Consider the following 21684-nt stretch of genomic DNA (forward strand, 5'->3'; position numbering starts at 1 on the left):
GACTATACAGCAAGTAATATTTTAATGCCATGGTAAAATAGTGAACCTTCATTTAGAAGGCATTTTTTCAACAATTTGTTATTGAAAACACCTCATGTAAAGACAGCATGTGAAGATAAATGTACGATAATTTGTCTGAAACTTCTGGAAATGCTGTTTTTTTTGCTGACAGTTATAAAAAGCTAATGATTTCTAAAAAGCATCTATCTTCTCAGTTGGTGAAACTCCTTCTAGAGATTTCTTCTGGGTGTTTGTGAAAAGAAAAACAATATAATTCAAAATTATTAGAATGTGTGAAACATTTCAGAGAAGAGGCAAGAGGAATTCAAGTCCATTTTCCTCAGACATTTTTGAAAATGGGCTTGAAATGAAGTTAGGAAATATAATGAACAATGTTAGCACTGCAAATCCCTTTTAATTAGCAACTTCTCTATTTATTTGTGTTTAGGTATTCATTTTTCCTAAAAATAACATTACCTAATGACCTTCCTGACAGATCTACTAGATTAGCCTATTCTGATGGGATAAAGGATTCATATCCTAAAACATAAGGGAAACAATAAATCTGTTGATCTTGAAATGGTAGCATTAAGATATCTACAGTCAATCTAATAATTTCAATCTAATCATGCAATTTCTTAAAAACAAAACCAGTAGATGAAACACCTTCGCTTTTCTTTATCTTTATATGTCTTTTTCTAATGAAGAACAGTTTAAGGGTAGAAGAGAATTTAAATAGTGAAAAAAAAGAAGAAAAATGCATTTATTTTTGCAAAAACAAGAGTTTTGGGGATGTTCCATGTGAAAAATAGAGAAGTGGTCAAAAACTAGTGGCCTAAGAAAAAATATTAGAAAAGGTGAGGAAGGGATGTGCAAACTTACATACTGATTAGGTTATAATGAAATCTGAGTCTTTCACATCTCTGAAAAGATGCTGAGTTCTAAAAAAAAATGCATACCTCATAAGACAATTATAAAATGACCCAGATGAATCCAAGATAGCAGAAACCATATCAAAGAAACAAATAAAAAGTGGAAGAATTATACTATAAACTCCGTTAAAAAGAATCACTTTCAGTAACCATAGGAACAGCTCTGCACAAAAAGTGAGACAGAGCTAAGCAATACATGAGATGTTAGTGTGTAGTGGCAGAGGATGAAATGAGGAGCTTTCTTTGGGGAGCAGGCCACAGATGGATCTGTGTTAAGTGAATAAATACAATTAAATCATGAATAATTCTAAAAGAAGCAATGAAGCAGATTCAAGTACAATTCCAAAATAAAGGGTTATCTGAGAGGTTATATAAAACTGCACTGAATTATGCAGAAAAAGGAACAACAACAAAAAAAAAACCAAGCCACTCACCACAAACTTTTTACACAAAGATAAAATGATGTGCCGAGGATGGGGCAAATATTTTTGTGGCTATGCTGAATTAGAACTGTCTCAAGTGGGAGGCAGAAATTAAGTGAAATCTATTAGAAAAAATCCTTGGCCCAACTTGATTACAAGGACCACTTGATTAAGGACCAGACCAAATATCCTTCAGTTTTGCCCAGGCCCTGGCTGCTATTTGAGCTACCAACTAAATCTATTAACTTACTTGATTGCTTAATAGAAATTATAGTCTGAAAAAACAAATATTCTGCAGAAGTACATTATTACTTCTACTAYGAAATCCAAGTATTCTTTTCTACCCTTAAAGTACCAAAATTTGGYACTTTTTAGACTTTTTAAAGTCTAAAAGAGCTGGTAAGAGGAAGCAGCATGAATAAGCAAAATAAATTTAAATACTGACTCTTATAACTCTTCTGCTAGTATGCAAATAGGAGGGAGAGATACAGTTTGAGAAAAAGTCACAGAAAAAGGTATCAGATCACCTATAGCAAATTCTAGGGACATATTTGTTCACACAAAATTAAAATTAGCATTAGCATGTGAATTTTTAACTCCAGATTTTTTGACATGAGACAGCTTCAGGACACTACACTTACCCTGGGATCACTATCTGTAAATTCACTCTATCCTTATACTGTAAGTAATATGCAGACAGAAGTCTGTTGGGAAAAAAATGTAAAAGATTATCCATAACTTAAAGATTCAGGCTGTTACAGGATCCTGTGGTATTTTAGCAAAACAGTTGATGTCATGATGACCCTACATTTTAATAAATAAATAAATAAACAAATATTATTTTAGAAGATTACCTTCTAAATGCAAAATCAGCTCATAATTCCTTGAATTTCTGAGTACATATAGTAATTATTCTAAGTTTGGCTTGAGAGCTTCTTTTTCTGCACAAAACTAACTGCATTGTACATATAGAAAACATGTGAAAACATGTTTGTTTGTTTTTTTTTTCTTTTCCTTTTTGGTCATAAAGTTAACAAGAGGCATCCAGAATAGGACTAATAAAGAGAAAAGGTAAATGCAGATCAAAAAGAGATTCAGAGGAACAAGTTCCTTCTGGGATAAAGGAAAAATCAATTTAAAACACCAAAAAAAAAAGGTGTACGGCAGGAGATTTTAATGAAAAAGTCTCCATCTTTAAAATTCATTTGACAAATGGTATCCAACTATTGAACAGGAGATGGAGAAAGCAACTTGCTCATGCTTAAAACAGCATTTCTTTATGAGCATTTTTAATTGTTTTCAGATGTTTTTAGATCTTAGAAGTGATTAACTTTATTCAGCAGACATGAGTAAATACTTCTGTTCAAAAAGCTTGTAAATTTTTGCCAGCTATGGCACTTGGTCTAATAAAAGTTAATTTTTTCCCTACAAACTTTGCTTTTTGCTTACTTAAATGAAAGTGGTATTACAAGCTCTGCAAGTTAAATATTTATCYTTGAAAGAAGTAGTCATTTTGCAGTTTATATACCAATCACATACTGTCCTCATTTTCTATAACAGTAATCCCAACTTTGAAGTAAATTCAAATTCACAGAAGATATTAGGTTCTAACCTTGGTTGCAGTAGAGCATCTATGACTAAAACTATGAACCTCCAAACTACACTTCTCAGCCAGCTACACTGCTGCCATGGTGCCTCCAAATTTCCCACTTTTGTTTCCATGCAGACCCAAATACTTCATCTACACCAGAAAACTAAACTAAGAATACAGGCTGAAGCTATTGCAATCAGCTGTCCTTATTATTTAACCAATACCACATTCATGTTTCTGGTTCATGTCTAGTAGCATTCTTCAGAAAATTGGTTCAGGGAAGAGAAGAGGAGGAGAAAGAGCTGAGATGCACAGCTCYACCATGCACAGCTGTAGCATGAAAACTTGCCCTTCAAGCCAAAGCACAGCTCTTGAACTGCTTTACCTATTATTACACAAGCATCCTCAAAAGAAATATTCTTTACAGGAATAGTATAGTACATAGCAGTCTTCTCTCGCCCCAGTCTTCCTGGGAAATAAGCATTCCTTCTTTTCACTAACTTGAGAATAATCCAATATGGTAATACTTAGTCACTTGGGCTCCACAAAAATGTCACTCCCTCATATCATTCTCTTCATGTAAAATTTTAGTTCGGATGATAAGTTGAAATTGAATTAAAGAGAAATATAAATCTTCACTCCCAAGTCATTTACATTTTTATAATTATAGCAGTATTAAAATACATATATATACACATTAGCTAAACCCTATCTCATAATGGGTTATCCAATATTCCATAAATATTCAGCTCACATTGCTATAAGCTCCAGAAGAGTGCTCTAATTTTCATCATTTGCTTCTATGACTCTTTTGCCTTAATAGTGTCCAGTGATTTCATACCTGAGATTTGAGAGCCCGAACATACTTTGAGCTTTTAATACAGGAAAAAAAAAAATCTTTTTGTCACCAAAATAATTTTTTTTTTGGTCATACAGTGACTGAGTGCAGGAACTACTTCCATCTTCACCTTGAAAAGAATGAAATATTAATATACTAGAATATTTTCACAGAATCACAAGTATCACAGAATGGTTGAGTTCTGAATGGACCTCTGCAGGCCACCTAGGCCCCTAAGCCCTCTGCTCAAGCAGGGTCACTTACCTGTAGGGATCTTTGTTATGACGCAGCAAGCCACTTGTAGTCTTTTTATTCCCATATTCACATACGTTCACTAAGCAATAGCACACAGAAAAGCAGCCATTGCTTGCACTGTTAAACACCTTCTCCCATACTCTGAAATCCAAGCTTAAGAGACATTACAGAGCCGGTATTCAAATATAGTAATTTTATCTAGGTCTCCTTATTTCAGACTGATGAATATATGCATTTTAAAATATATATTACAGAATTAATTTGCTATTAAAAGAAATTATAGAAGTGACATCATGCTTTTAGTGATGTAGTTTACTTAAGACCTTAGCCTGATTTTCACTCCAGTATCCTGATATAATCCCGGTGACCTGATGTCATCATAAATGGAGATCATTGGAAGATACTGTCTTATGATTTGAACTCTGTATTTCCACAGTAAGTGCCAGATATGTACAATCTACAGAAAGCAGTGTTATTCTATTAACTTTCCTTTCAACACAGGCAACTGGATTTTTGAAGTCCTATATGTGGATTTAGTGCTGTGAAAACAAACAGTGTAACAAACAAACATAGTGAAAAGGAAAGTTCGTAGATCCATCTGTCCATTTCATAGGCTGAGCATAAATCATTCTGCTTCCTCTACTTCAACTTAAATCTCACCCACCAAGGTAATAGCAAAAAAAAACCCTTATCTTCCAGTAAAGTTTGTCAGTATACTGTCCATATATCTACCACTACCATGGATTTTGAAGAGTTAAATCTACTCAGTGTCATTACTAATTTTGTTTTCATTAAGTGCAGTTTTCTTCTATCCAGCTTACCCATTCCTGGCATGACTCTGTTTTCGTATTCAGAAACTAATACATCATTAGCTGTTGATGACCTCATCAACATAGTATAATAACAACAATAGTACATTCCTGACTCTTTCTATACCCTATAGAAATCTATAAGACTCTTTCTATACGTCCATGTGTAACATCTCTAAATACTACTAGCACTAAAAATTCATTCTTCACTGCAAGCTTGAATGGGATGTCTCATTGCAATTAAAACTGCATTGAAAGGAGATGATTTAAGAGTTTCTTGTAAAACATGAAGAACTAAAAACATTTCACAAGACAAAATAAAGCCTCCTAGATAAGCTTGGTTGACAGAAGACAATCCCTGAAAGCAATGCTACAAATACACTAACAAAGTAGCTTTGTAACTTCTCAAGAATCATGAATTAGACAACAGTAAACAAATGACTTTGTATTGTATTAAATGAGTTGGTTATACCAAGAGATAGAGCTCTCACTTTCCCCCAGCCCTGCCCCCAAAAATACACATATAAAAAGACAGTCACAAAGATGAATATGATAGGGGCTCAGATACATGTTCTTTACAATTGAGATATGAATTTTCTTGCCTACAGTACTTCCATAAAACTATGCCTCCCAAAATGCAGAAAACAAATATGAAAATATCAGAGTTCAAATGGTAAAAAGAACTTTCAGTACTTTTTATGTACAAATGGTAAAATTGTACTTTTGCTAGTATTATGCTCTATTAATCAAGATGGTTAAGACACTTGCACATTAGTGTATTAACAAATAATTATCATAAATATATATACATAGGTGTTGCTATCACCTAATGAAACAAACTGAATTTAATCGTGCAGCTGTACTACATGTAGCCAAACTTTTCGTATGAAAATTAAGTGTCTTATAGTCTAGGCCAGACATCCAAAGATTTACCTCTAAAAGGTAGGGAAGATAAACGGAGTTAACATTAAGATTAATTACACTAGTTGGGATAGTGGAATATTCTCTCTAGCTCTTTCTCATTTTTACAGAGCCTTATTCATAATCTCATATTTTTTCCTCTTTTAGCTCTTATCTTTCCATATGATTCTGTGTTGTTGTCTCAGGCACACACCAGGCAAACGTCATGGTAAGTTAGCTACCTATAAAATAAGTCTTCTCACCTGGTAAGTAAAGTAAAAGGAGTTTTTCAAATTTAGCATTCTGAATGCATGGAAGTTCAGCCTAACATCCTGAGTTTGTATAAACCACAAGGAGATAGTTCCACGAGCAAAAATTGACAGACTGCTTTAGATTTGCAGTATACTTCATTAGCAGAGCTTCAAACGTGATAGATTTTGCATCACAGTGCAGTATACTCTGATCACCAGGCATCCAAAGAAACCAAGGTAAAAAAAAAAAAAAAAAAAGAGGGAGAGAGAGAGAGAACTAAGCAATTTGTGCAGGATATAGTGATCTAGAATCAAGTTTCCACAAGAACCTAGATGGTCCTAAGACGGAGACTTGAATGAGAACGGTCTTCCTCTCCTTAAAAAACATGTCCCACATAAGTCTGCTTCCAGTTAGTTCCTACATATTGCATAAAACAACATGAGTAACAGAAACAATATAGCACACTGTGAAAAAAAAATGATAATGGATTCATTATAATTCTGATCATATGCTATCATGTCTTATAAAATTCATGCAGACAACATTACTAAGACTGTAAGTCAAAAGGACAACTCATACAGTGACTGGTTCTCCTTGGAAAACTGCCTAAGTTCATTTTGTGTTGTGTAAGCTTGTTGCCTGAAAGGTTAGGTATGATGCGATGATTAGATGTTTGACCCTTCCAAGCTGCTATTATAAAACACATGATTTAAACAAATACTAATAAAATTAATTAATATACTTTGTAATACATTCTTTCCTACTTGAGGTGCAGCCATCTAAGGTTACCCAGATCTAAGGTACTTGCTGGCAGCTGTTTTCCTTGAATGTTTCATTTACTTCAGTATCTATTTAAGTTTACCAAAATCCTACAACACGTAACAAGAACAACAGAAAAGACTGAGCTATGTGACATCATCTACTGATCCTCTATACTTAATAACCTCTGTAAGACCTCGAAAACTGCACAGCACATATTGTTTTTTAACAGTTGTATTAAAAAATGGTAATTGACCAAAAGCTTTGTTAAATACATTACATTCCATTTTCCTCCTGTATTTTAGAGACTCTTTCTTCACTATAGTGAAGAAGATTATATATAAATTGGAATATGTGCATTTAAATATACATATAAATATACACATTTTAAATAATCTTTATTGAAAATAATCTTTATCTGAAATAAACTTTAAATATGTATATTTAAAATAATCTTTTATCGAATGCCATATGTAGCACTGGTAAAAGAGAAAAAAAATAATTTACACTTCATTGTTCATGTTATCCAAGCACTATAGATAGCCTGATTTTACCGGAAAGGAGATAGGCAACTTGATGGCATCCAAGAACCTAATGTCACAGAATAATAAYAGTTAGAGATGTGTTGAAACTCTGCTTTCTACTAAACCTACGCTCTCTTTTACAGGTACCATTTTCCTGTATTGTTACAGCACTTAATCACATTTGGATAACAGACTATAGCAAAAGACTGATATATTACTCCAGTTAGGCCCCAGTTACTCCACTAGGCTACTCCAGCAGCCTAGGTTCATTTTTACTGGCAGTATTTTATTTTAAAAAAATCTCCATACTTGATATTTAAAATGGCAATGCAATCTTTGGTAAAAGATTAGTTTCTCAAATGATTATGTCTCAATTATTCTGGCTGAACATTGCAAGTAGAAAGATTTTGGTTGGAAAAATCTCAAGTTTATAGTAAGAAAAACTCCAAAAAAACTCATGTTCATGATTATCTTGCAGTTTTTGTAGTGTCTGAAATCTGAGCTACAAGAGAATCTCAGTATTTTCTACAATTTTGAATAATTTAATTTTATGAAACAATCGATGTAGTTTGCAATACATTTGTATTAATATGCTTTGTCATTTCAATTACAAACACGACTAAGTTGGAATTCAGGAAGTTATAATACTAACTGGTGACCTTAGGGTTTGGTAGGGAATTATGTATGATTTTATTTTAGGAAGTTTGGAAGGAGTTTTGCATATATCATATCTCTACCACAGGAAATATATACATATATATATATAGAGAGAGAGAGAGAGAAGATGGAGAAGAGATCTGATCAATACGTATAAATACCTGAAGGGTGAATGTAGGGAGGAAGGGGCCAAATTCTTCTCAGCAGTGGCCAGTGATAGGACAAGGGGCAATGGGTGTAAGTTGAAACACAGGAAGTTCCAACTCCATGTGAGGAAGAACTTTTTAATTGTGAGTGTGCCAGAGCCCTGGAACAGGCTGCCCAGGGAGGCTGTGGAGTCTCCTTCTCTGGAGATCTTCCCAACCCGCCTGGATGCYGCCCTGTGCCCCGTGCTCTGGGTGTCCCTGCTGGAACAGGGGGGTTGGACTGGATGATCTCTAGAGGTCTCTTCCAATCTTAACCTATCTGTGATTCTGTGATTTACTGATGCTAAAATAACTTCTTCTGAAAAGTGTTGGGGGTTTTGTTTGTTTTTGCCAAGGCATTCTATACATTTTTATGATTAGAAACAAGAAACTGGAATTTGGATGATGGACAATTCTGCAGCCAGTGTCTTTTTGCTGATCACATTAAATCTATCCTGATTTAGCCAAGCTATAAATATCTGAAAACTACCAGACATTATTAGYGGCCTACTATCATCTTTGAATAGTTCATCTGCACAGAATACGATCCTTCAAGGAGGATTCTACAGAACTGACACAAATATATCATTCATATGGGAGATTTCACAAATCACTACTATAATACCCATAGCCTTCAAAATACAAAATTAGTCTGCAATCTAGGAAGAAATCAAGATTACTTGCCTCAGATTTTCTACTTAAAAACTAATAAATCTGTACACACCACAATCTAACACTGAGTAGTTACAAGATGCAAGCAGAATAGAGGATTCATCACAGCATAGCCTATGTTGTAAGACTGGTTCACTCCTCAGTTCATTGGATCTAGGTTGTGCCATTGTGCACTGACTGCTTATTCCTAGAGTTTGGTTTTGAAGTGAACTAACCTTTTCTTCCTAAATAACGAGCAGGGACTATTTCTGGAAACTGTTCAGTCCAAGAACTCTCCACAACAGGCAGTGGGCAAACCTGTGTAAGGTTACGTGGATCTCCAACAGCACAACAGTAGGCTTTGAATCTACAGGCACCCACCTAGCGCCTTACTGAGGCTCATACTGCTCACACTACTGAGACTCATACATACTAAAAATACAACTCTGGAAGACTATGTCACACTCTTATATGAGATTCTCTGGGAACAAAATGAAACAAAACAAAAGAATAATAGGGATGTCTTGGGAAAGCAAAAGTGAWCAAAGGTCACAAGCTATCTACTGTGGGCATGACCAGTCTACTTCAGAAGTGGATAAAGAAGAAGCTTCAGAAGAAGTCATAGCAATTCTCACACAAATTATTCTGTACCATCTGAGTTGGGGTACAGTTATCTTTCCTTGATTTAAAATAATATGGCAATTCTATAATAGCCATAAGATTGAACAATCTGATGCCTACCCATTTAGCACCATGACGATGGCTATGACATTACAATTAGGAAATTAAAGTCCAGTTTTGAAAAATGGACGTTAATCTTTACTGCTAAGATTTGCCTTTATGAATACCTGGTCCCAGAGATCATTGAAAAATGTCTGAAGCAAGGAAGTTCTACCCTTCTTAGAGGAGGAACAAGTTAGATAACATCTAAACAAAATGGACATGCACAAGTCCAAGGGGCTTGATGGTATGGACCCACAAGTGCTGAGGTAACCTAGTGTCATTCCAAGGCCAATTTTGATTATATCCAAAAGATCCAAAAGATCATAACAAACAAGGATGATCCTGAGGACTGAAGAAAGCAAACATCACTGCTGTCGTTGAAAAGGACAAGTAGGATCTGCAGCTTCATCTTGATCCCTAGGTGGGCAATGGAGTAAATGCTCCTAGAAACTCCTAGAAARGAGGACATAAGGTGACTGAAAGCAGTCATTATGAACTTATGAAGGGGAAATTTACCTGAGAAACCCCATTGCCTTCTAGGTCTTTCTAGTTGAAATGACTAGCTTCAAGATGAAGAGGAAAGCAGATGACTTTGCTTATCTTAACTTTAGCAAGGCTTGACACTGTCTCCCCTAGCATCCTCAGTGACAGGCTGATGGAATACAAACTGGATGTGGTGAGGAGGCTGAAAACAGCCTGAAAGAGCTGAAAAGTTTCTGAAAACAGGCTCAAAGGGCCTCAGCAGCAGCAGAGTCTYGCTAGAGACTTGTCACTAGCGGGGTCCTCCCAGGATGTTTAGCATATTCATTAATGACCTGAATGACGGAACAGAGTTCAAACTCATTTTTTCAACAATACAAAGCTGTGAGGCTGATACACTAGATGACAGATTTGCTGCTATTTGTAAGGATCTTGACGTCTGGAGAAGGAGAACAACATGAATCTTAGAGGTTCAGCAAAGGGAAATGTAGTCTTACTCCTAGAGAGACAAGCCCAGTTCCACGGTGGGGATTATCCAGCTCAGTAAAGTAGCTCAGTAAAGGAGGACCTCTCAGTTCTAGCAGCCATCAAATTGAACATGATGCAACATTGTGCCCTACGATGTATCTAGCAACGCAGACCATCAACGTCCTGGGCTGTGTTAGGAAGAGCAGTAACAACAGGGCAAGCAAGGTGATCCTTCCACTTTTCCTCTTCAGTACACAGACTGAAAGAGATAGTACAGCAAAGAGGAACTTCCCCAGATCTATTAGTGATACTAGACTGCAAGCCAGGAAAGCCAGGCTAARATGAAACAAAGAATGCAGACCTTGCAAGAGATTTTGGGGACAATGTCCAGATGATTACATCAAAGCCTATGCTAAAGCTCCTGGGGAAAGCACTGATTCTAGATTTTTTTAACTGTTAATGTGTGAATGCACAACTTTAAAGTTTGTGCTATATTTTTATATGTGTGTATATGTACTTTTATGTGTGTGTTTGTGTATTTACATATTAAAAGTGTGGTATGGTGTAATACTGCAAAGTGTACAAGTTTTCAGTGAGGTTAAATTTATACAAGTGATTCTTAGTATAAAAACAATTTTATAAAATAATATAGCTGCATGGCTTATTGCAAGCAAAAATATTCAAGGACTTCTTTTCCTGCTCAGAAATAGCTGGGCACAAAATATTTGAGACAGAAGCAAACATGGTTAAATAGCTTTAGATGTTGAAATGGTTTATAATCTGCCTGATTGCAAATCTTCCATATATTTGCCTATGATAAACTATGTAATCATATCATGTTTTCTTACAAATGGCTTCAGAAATCATTGAGTATTCACAGGAGTCCAGTCCTTCGATTACTGGGACCCTCTAGTAAATCTTAATATTTACATGACAATATTTTCTGTTCATATACTATAGCAAATTTCATTTTACCATGGCACTTTATTTAAAATGAAGGTTGAGGAGTAAATCCTCAAAAGTTGAAAAAGAATGAATTTGTGTATGCTTGAGATTATATAGCTAAGCCGCGATGCTCCCACTCTGTCTKGTATTCTTAGTGTAATAGGTGCTGAAATGGAATCATTTAATTTTGCCAGATATAAAAGCTTTGTGGCTAAGCAGAAAGTCAACTAGTGAACTTCAGGGACTATTGGAACTTAAACTACTAGGCTAAGCACTGCTTTTCAGCTATAACTCTCTTGTGAGGAGGAGGAAAAGAAAAGCTATCCTTTCAACATGATGATAATAYCACAAAATTGTGACAGTGATTTCAGAAAAACACAAGTGGCCCAAATTAAATATTAATTGAAATAAAAACAATTATGAAATAGTATATTTACAGAGTTTAATCAGTATATCTCTCTGTGATACATCAGTAAGTGATTATGATAGAAGCTTTCACATTAATTATGACTACTTAATGAAGTACAAAAATGCTTGTGTAATCTGATTCAGTTTATTGAATTAGATTATAGTTTATAAATCTAAAAATAGGATTTTGTTGCTTACTTTTACAATATGTTAGCTCACTTCAAATATCTAAAACAYATCATAGTAAAATACCAGTGAAAAACACTATACAAACAGGTTAAAAATGATGAAATGCAAATGAGCAAACACTGTAACATGGTATACATTTTTAAAAGAAGTTATAGTCACACAATATTATTAATGCATATATTTTTAACCTACACAGCACCTCAACATTTCTGCACTACACTAAATAACTAATAATGCTGCATTTTAAATTCAGCATATAACTCACACTTTTAATTTCTAGATCCTGAAACGGTCTCATAATTCAAACCAATTCAATGAGATAGATAAGTTAAATAGTTTCTTARGACTTTACAGGAATGAGGCTGTAGGTGGAAAATAGTTTAAGCTACAGAGTTAGTTTCTTGATAATATCCAATATTATAGGGATATAATAACAATGATGATTATAATTTAACTATTCTCTTTCACTTCTGCCTAATATAATATCAAATAACCATAAACCAATGAAGATGAAATTATTTCATTATGAGATTAATCTTTCTTTAAACACAAAATAATTCCAGCCTCTATTTCAGAAGAAACATTCCCATACTTTAAAAAGAGTTGCATCTGTGAAATCCATTTGTCCTCCATGCTGAAATAATCTATACAAAATCTTCCAACATTCTCCTATCCTAATCCTCCTAGAAAAATGCTTTTTGGCTCAGAGAGTTTTGCAGAGGGTGGAAGTTGGAATATAATTTTATTGATTCAGCCACAGTGCAAGAGAGAAAATAAGGATGAGATTAGAAACAACATCTTCAAATTATCACTTAAAAGAAGAAAAAAACAGAAAGAACAGAATAAGGGTGTATATAATACAGGAAACTAGTTCTAATTCAAACATGTGAATGTTTCAGAGGAGCCTTTACAAAGAAAAGAAAAAAAATTGATATAAAATGGGGTAGAGGTAAAGAAAAAAAGGTCTACTATTTAAATAAATCTGTCCAAGATAATAATATCAACAACAATGAGATTAATTTAAGATTAACTTAATGAATAAAATTAAATGTGCAAGGTGCTTTGAAATCATTGGACAAAGGAAAAAGCAATGTATATGAAAAGTAGTATTCTTATTATGTACTTTATTCGTTATTTCAAAAAGCACTTTGTATTCACTTTTCATCTCTGAGAAAAAAAAATGCAATTCCTGAAAAAAGTATGAGGCTTTTGCAGTTTTTTCAGCACCCTAGATGACACAGCAGGCCACTTTGCAGAAGAACCAAGCTAGGTGCTTTACAAAACAGTTTCAAAACCTAAAATACCTGCTTAAAAAAAAACAAGATTCTTAACTGAAAAGCGAAAACAACTGCTGCTGAAGTTCACATAAAAATAACGTTTTGCATGTCATATAATAACTATGGATATAAACAATGCAGAGCATAATGTATATTGCAAATTATATGCAGAAAGTGCAGCATTGCTTTTTTGATTATTTACAATTATCTGCCATTCCAAAGTTTAGACAGTACTTGAAGTCTACAAAACATATTAGAAAAAAAGAAAGAAGAAAAAAAAAAAGATCTGCAGCAAATCACAAATCTAGCCGCAGAGAAATGAGGATCTAATTTAACTATGAAGAGCAACTTCTCAAAAGTCCTCGGAAGGGCTTCAAGGAATGATCCAGAGAAGCCTGAAAAGTCAGTATACTTATCTGAATCTGCACAAAACTCCTCCTCCTTCTGCTGGCTACACATCTAGCTTCATTTGTAACAACACCAGCAGTTTTTTACTCTAGAAACTCTCCATTTTCCCCATGTTTCACATCCCTCATTTTGTCACACCTTCAAATGTCCTACATTTAATTTAATAAACATGAGACAATCGCTCATCAGCTGGTCAGTCTGTTCCCAAAGTTGAGAACACACTGTAAATTGACCCTAATGAAAAACAGTCCAGCGATCAGCAATTGCAAGGATCCTTTATGATCTGCTGATCATAAATGAGCAGAGTATGACCAAAAGGTGATTCTAATTTCTTCAACTTACGCTTCCAGGCAGACTTTGTCTTGTTATTGCTATTTTCCCCCATTTATTCTCCTTCTGTTACTCTACTGAGATTGTGTTTACCTACTCCTCAGAGTAGTCTCCAAGGCTCATCCCTTCCAAATGACAATGTAACATTCCTGAATGGAATTCCGGGTAAACCCCCAAGCAAATATATGTTCCAGGGATCCTTATATGTCCTCCAACAAAAATGACATATAGTTATGAAATTTCCATTAGCAAATCTCAGTATACGGTTCTGTAGCAATACTATCTGCATGCAGAAGCAGCACATTCCAAAGCAGCAAACTTCTTTTGAAACCAAGTTTCCCACGTTTAAATGTACTGCTACCTTTGAGTATGCAGCAGATTTAGTTTCTTGGTAACAAGGAAATTTTCAGATAAAATTCAAACATTAAATCATAGCACTGTATCCTAGATATGGCCTCGCATCTTCAGATCTCTATTACTGAAAGAACATGTACTAGCACATAAAAAAAATGTTTGGGATTGAAAATAAGGCAGGGCCAGACTCTCTTTAGTGCTGCTGAGTTGCAGGACAAGATTCATTGAGCACAAACTAAAATACAAATGCAGTATTCATCCTTGGATTTATTCAAAACTAACTAGACTCAGTCCTGAGAAAGCTGAGGATCTAGCAGCTCCTRTTTTTGGTCTACACAGTCCTAAAATATGCCTTCTAGCCTCAGCTGTTCTGTGATTCTGTGAGTATATGGTAAAAATATGGAGAAAAATGTTCAAAATTGGCAGGAATTTTCCATTACTAGCAGCACATAAAATAGTACCTGTATCATATATTGCAGTTATAGCTGTCCTCTCTTGGAAGGGCTATTACAATGTTTCTTTTTGTATTTGATACTTATTTTCAGGGCACATGCACAATCACTCACTGATTTTCAGTGATCAGGATCAGATCATTTGGGCCCATGTTTATCATGGTTACCCTTGGGCCCAGATCATCATAGAATCATGGAGTCACAGAATCCTTAAGGTTGGACGGGACCTTTAGAGATCACCAGATCATCTAGTCCAAACTCCCTGCACACACAGGATCACAGGAGCACATGACACAGCATTACATCCAAGTGGGTTTGGAAGATCTCCAGAGAAGGAGACTCCACAACCTCTCCTGGCAATCTGTTCCAGTGCTCTGCCTCCCTCACTGTCAAGAAATTTTTCCTTAAGTTCTTGTGGAACTTTTGATGCTTTAGTTTGTGACCGTTTCCTCCAGTCCTACCAGCCCCACCAAAAAGAGACTGGCCCCATCCTCCTCACTCCCTTCCTTGAGGTATTTGTAGACACTGATCTGATCCCCTCTCGGCTTTCTCTTCTTCAGGCTGAAGAGACCYAGCTCTCTCAGCCTTTCTTCATAGGGCAGATGTTCCAGGCCATCCTCGTAGCCCTGTGTCAGACTCTCTCCAGCAGCCCCACATCCCTCTTGTACTGTATATCTCTTGTAGTGCACATCTCGCTATAAAATGATGTACAGACTGCCATATAGACCTGCTCACCTGAAGGCTCACTAAAAAGGCTCACTCTTTTTCTTAGAGCAAGTCATGTGATGTGAAATAGCTTCAAATTTAATAGCTATTTCATTTAAACTTCTCCTTAATGCCAGGGACCTTAAAAGCATGAACAACCCAGTAATACCCTATGAATTATAATCTTATATATACCTATTTTCTTTCTTTTTTTCTTCTTTTCTTTTTTTTTATTTTAATTTTTTATCACCATTTTGAAAGGTACCTATATTTGTTTTTGTGGGCTGATATTCTAAGAAACTGGATCTGCGGCTCTTTAAAGGTATTATTTATGATTTACTCATGGCCAGCTTTAAAGGACTAGAGAGGAAAGGATATTTTAGACATTAGCTTTGTTTTTAAGCTGTCCCTTATAACAAAAAATATGTAAAAAAAAAAAAAAARAAAAGAAAAGATATTATATCATGAAGGGATCTGCTTTTAGATACTATCTGTAAGACAAAACCCAAAAATGATTCCTTATCAAGGAGAGGGTTTTTTTTTCCTGTCTTCCTTTTCTTTGCTTGCTTATTTCTCTCTGACTTCTTTCATGTCATCTCCTTTCTACTTCTCACCTGCATTTTTCCTTTGATATTTCCCTGTCTTATTTTTCCCAAATAATTTCCTTTTGCRTCTGCACTTTTTGATCTCTTGCTCACAAACACCAGAGCTTGTTCCCTATAAAAGCTTTCATTCTTTCCCTACATAGCCCCTACCTCCTATTCTCATGTTCCTTTCCCCTCTGTACCAAATATATTTATTAGATTTTATCCAATAGCCTTTCCCGTCTGACTTTTTTCTTTTTTTTTTTAATTCTGATTCATTTTGTGTTGGTGGTCACATCAGCCCAGGCTATCACTGTGAGCCTTTCTTGCCTGACACTCTGCCTGTATGCACACCTACACATTCAAACCCATCCCTCCTTCCCTCACTTTATACTTCTGTCACTACTTTAGTTGTCTGAAATATCTTCATTTTGTCTCTACTCTTGATCTTTAGTCTTTAGAAAACATTAGGTCGCCAATAAAACTGTTCTGATTATGTTGGTGTCACTATGTAAAACAGTTCTCTGGCCCTAAGAACAAGAGAATTGGCTCCCTTGTGTTCATACAGCCAAACTCTCTTCCCTTCCTCTTTCCTCCAGGCACTTTCCACTCAAAACTTTCAGCAATCTCCGGAATGAAATATTCCATGAACTGCATCATTTTGGAGGCATTAGTCAGCTATGACCAAATCCATGCCAAGGATCACGCCGATATTCAAGTACTCAAGCATTTGAACATCCATTCTGACCTCTATCTATGTGACTCAACAATCCTGTTTATCCCTCTTTACCTTAAGAAACATAGGTATGGGAGACTAAGCTGTCTGGGGAAGGAGGTAAGATCAGCTTTGCTGAAGCAAGCAAGAGATTTAAAGTAGTTTGTAACCTGAAGAGCTAGAATGTGGTACTAGAGTCAACAGTTGATCTGTGGTTTCCGTCATCTTTTGGCGCCTCTGTTTACCACTTCTTTGCAACCTAGTCCCCTCGTAATTTAAGTGAGTCTATGTCTAGCAGTAAGTAACTATCCAACGATAATAGAGTTACTTTCAAAAGAAAATAGTAGTCTGAGAAACAGATTGTTACTGGACTACACATGAGTACAAGGCCTCAGGAGACATATCAAAAAAAGAATTTGTGGATGAAAAATTAAGAAAGACGTGTGTGTAGCACAGAGTTATTTTAGCTGACACAGTTTCTTCAGGCAACTGTACTCATGAAAACATTATCTAATCAAGCAAAGGAGCAAAAACTATAAGATATCTGAGCTTTTAAAAACGAATATAAYGGTCACTATTTTAAGCTAATTCATGCTCTGACAAGTTTTTGTTTAAAAAGAGCAAGTAAAGAGAAAAAATTGTAATGGATTACTACGTACTCAGTAGCTGTTCACAAGAGCCCCCACATTGCAGAACTCATTTGTGGTGCGCGGGTGCTTTTGTTTAGGTGGCTAATTTATGAACAAAGTGGGCACCAGTCAACTATGCAAAAAAAGGCAAGTGTCAGCAAAGGTGTTTTTTCCTACCTGTTGGCGGGATGATTCCAGGAGACATGAGGCCGGGGACAGAATGTGGCATGATGTGGGAATTCTCTGGGGAGGTGACACTTTGAGTCCTCTTAGGAGGCCTTCCAGGTCTCGAACTGAAACAAACAAACAAAAAATTTTTACAATTAAGCTGTTGTCTTACACATCATTTCAAAGTTGTTTCAAGTGGTAACATGGACTGTAAATAAATTTGTTTCAAGGACGGTTGCTTTTGCAGTTAGATGTAATAGACTTCCATCACTAATTAGATTACATGCTGAATTCATTTTCCTCATTGAAGATCAGCCACTCTTGATGCATAATTCATAGCCTGCACCTCGTTACCTGCTTCTTCATATTAATATCTATACACAGTTTGAATTGCCTCGTTTGCATATGCTAAAGTTCTGCATGCAGCCTTCAGCACGAAAATTATGCACTAACTTGTAATAATTATTACAGTCAGCCTGCTATTGATTTATGAGACTTTTAAAAACCAAATATGTGTAGTACTTGTAATGAATGATATTTTAAGGTTCTTCAGGAAATTAAAAGGCAATGGCTGCCTAAGGAAATGTTCTGCTTGTTTGATTTAATACTACAGTTAGCTGGGAGGTGGAATGAAAGAGTGATTCAGACCTATAGCACATTTTTCGATGATATGTTTTATTACTTCGCACTGCTAGCCTGATATCTAGATGATAAATGACAATACATATCTAATGTGTGAAAAGGTCTTGCAATTTCTTTATTTTTTGTCATTTAAAAGATAAGTCAAGTTATCATTTAACCCTTATTCTATTTAAAGTGAAAATCTCACTAAGTCACCTTACTTTAAATATACTACTTTATGTCAGAAAGGACTCAGAATTATTTGTAAGATATTGTTGAGCAACTGCCATCACAGCAGCCTACATTTGCCCGGTAAGGATAATTAAAGGGCTCCAGGTTTAAATACTCCTTGTCTGTTAAATGCTCACATACACAACTTTCCATCTCCTGGACTGTGTAAGTAGCATACAAATTAGATACCGATTACAATGAAAATACTTATTACCCACTAAAAGCAAATACATATCTGCTACATATAGTGCATATCCAAAGGTATGTATTCCTCCGTTTGGATCCTAAGATGGTTCTATTGCAATATCTGAATAATTGCTTAGTTAGGGGGTATTTTGGAATGATTTTTCATAAAGGTGATGCACATTTCTAACACTGCAATGTTAACCTATGCTTTGCCAAAACCTTGAGGTTTCTTCATTAATTTACCCAAACAAGAAAGAAAGAAAAAAAAAAAAAAAAGACAGCTATCAAACATTTTGTTCCTTGCATCCTTAGACTAACAAAACTCTCATCAAGTGTAACAGGATTTTTACCTACGCTGGGATTGCAGAAGGAGACAGATAATAAAATGATTATTTTTCCTGTACATGTTTTCAGAAATAGAGATTTTTTTTCAACTTCTAAAGCCTATCTTTAGTAAACCAAAAACAATGAAAGTACAGAACATTTTCTTGGAATTTAATGACTCAAAGCATTGAGTCATTAACCTTAACTGATCATTAATTCCCAACTTAATGTCTTGAGTTGAGGTCATTATTAATATTATAAGCTTGATAATTTTTTGATTTGGTTTAGGATTTTTGGCCTTTAATAAAAACAAAATCCTCATATGTGAGCAACTACAAGAAAAACAATTGCAGAAAAATAATGTCACTTAATGCTAGCACATACTTAGACAACACAAGACCAAATCAAATGTCTTTCCCTTTTCTTAGAAATTTCTTTTGTGATTTACAATAAAAATAAGCATACCATGAATACACATAAAACTGATACAAATTATGCACAAACATAATCTGATTTAAATGGTGTGCTTCTAATATATTCATCCACTAAAAATGCAGCCAGATTTTTCCAGCCAGAAAAAGCCAGAAAAATATTTTCATGGCTTTACTTAAATACCTGTGATGATGCACTGTTCTCAAATCACAGCTATGACACAAGCATGAAAGGGTGAGACAACAGAAGAAAAAGCAAAAGCGGGAGGCTGTATCATAATGCACAACATACCAGTGGCTTACAAGTCTTTAAAAGCCAACATGTTCACTCCTGCRAAGATTCACTGTAATGCATTAGTGTTTAATACCAAATATAGTGAGGCAAAGTCAGAATGTTTCTGTCTCAGAACACAGGTTTGTTAGATATACCAAAATAGAATAAACCAAAAGCCCAAGTGACTACACCCATGGACTGAATCAGTCAAAAAAGGTCAAGCAGCACATTAAAGGTAAGTGACATAGCACTACCTAAGGCACAACTCATTTCTCCACTAGTTTCCTCCTACAACTGAGTTGATTGTGTGGCCCTCTACAAAAATACAGTGGCAGTTAAAGCCATAAAGGAGCTCCGTAATACAATTTTGCTCAGTGCTTTCATAAAGAAGTTCTAAGCTCTCAATTCAAACCTAAGTAACAGTATTCAAATAAAATTTCTGAGAAATAAAGTCCTTTCATCCAGATAGCATTTTTAAGTGACAAAGTGACATGACCAAATCAAGCTTWCTATAAAAAGACATTTATCTATTTAAGAAATGATTGATACTTATGAAAAGGTAGAAAACCAAAGAAATACTTTTTGAAGTATGGAAGACCTAATTTAGGGTCACAGCAGGCTACGCATTATGGAGCTAAAATGAGCAAATGATTGTTTAAATTAAATATACACTGATTTTCCCTAACAATTGATTATGTAATAATAATTGCCTTAAGTGGTTATTTATATACTTGTTTCGTTAATCAAATTCCTAAACTGAAATACTTCAATTTTTATAGGAACTGTTTCCAAACAACAGGTGGTAAGAATTTCAAGAATTTGGTATGAATCATTAAAAAAGCTGTGAAAAATTGAAATTTAAAAATTATTGTATAAAAATAATCATTCTAATTCTAGCTTGAAAGTTTGCATGCTGTTTTGTTATCATAAATTTATAGCTGTATTAAAAAAGATAAAAAATACAAGCACGGTTAGTTTAAGTATCATAAACTGAATGATAAAAATAGCTTAACTAATCATTTCTTTCCCAGTGATTTTTCCTTAAACTTGTTCCTACTAACAAAATACATATTTTTATGTGAGGGCAAGCTCACATACATTCCAAAACAAGAAGTCTGATTCAAATATTCACACTTTCGCTTAATGATTTGCGTTTATAATAAAAATAAAATAATGCATGAAATAAGTATGAGTCATGTTTTGCAAAAGATATATTAAAGCACAGGAGCAATGCAAGTGAACCCTCTAGCTCACTTAATTCATGATGAAGTTACTAGTTCTTTGTTTACCCTACTGAATCTCAAAAATCTCAAAAAGAGCAAGAAGGACGCTCTCCATTTACATCAGCCAACCACTTATTCAGGCCACTTTCCCAAAACACTGAATAAATATATCAATTTTCTTGACAGATTTCTATTTCATTCCTTTAGCTTTCACAAATAATTYACAACACATACTATGGCACAAATATTTTAATCTATGAAGGAGAGGGTGTATCTGTCTCCTGTACTGTGTTTGGCACAAGAAGGAATAAAGACACCTTTTCCTAGAATACTGTAGGTTCTCTGAAGGCAGAATAGTGCCTTGTGGTCTTTTGATCAAGATATATTAGTTTTACATCATTCCTGTCTACACAATAACAGATGGCTGAATTGAAGAATTTAAGATGGACAAATCCATGGTTAATTTTGAATAGACATTGTGCTTTAATTATACTTTCAAAAATTATATACTTCTCCGTTTGCATTGTTAAACTACAAGCTTGTTCTTATAAATCTTTTGATCATGCAAAACAATTAAAAGCAGACGTAATCAGTAGAAGATCTGGTCCCGTACAGTCATGTGGAATGAGGAAAAAAGGTATGGGTTTATCTGTGCTCTTTAATAAAATAAAAAAAAAAAAAAAAAAAGACTTTTCATTCTGTTCTTTTCACTATCTGCCAACAGGCAGCAACCGGTTTTAAAATTTAAGGTTCTTATTCTTTGCTTTAGACACACAGACCTCCC

At 34.9% G+C, this 21684-nt stretch overlaps 1 protein-coding gene across 1 annotated transcript in view; it reads right to left on the minus strand.

The window, feature by feature from the left end:
• The window catches only part of DACH1 (dachshund family transcription factor 1), a 352406-nt gene that overhangs the window by 189634 nt on the left and 141088 nt on the right, over positions 1-21684 (minus strand). Inside the window, 1 exon segment of the mRNA XM_026044517.1 lies at positions 17620-17735. Coding sequence (XP_025900302.1) covers positions 17620-17735 — 116 coding nt within the window.

The sequence above is a fragment of the Nothoprocta perdicaria genome, unplaced genomic scaffold (genome assembly GCF_003342845.1).
Source record: "Nothoprocta perdicaria isolate Ctin4 unplaced genomic scaffold, notPer1 scaffold_37, whole genome shotgun sequence".
Taxonomy (NCBI): domain Eukaryota; kingdom Metazoa; phylum Chordata; class Aves; order Tinamiformes; family Tinamidae; genus Nothoprocta; species Nothoprocta perdicaria.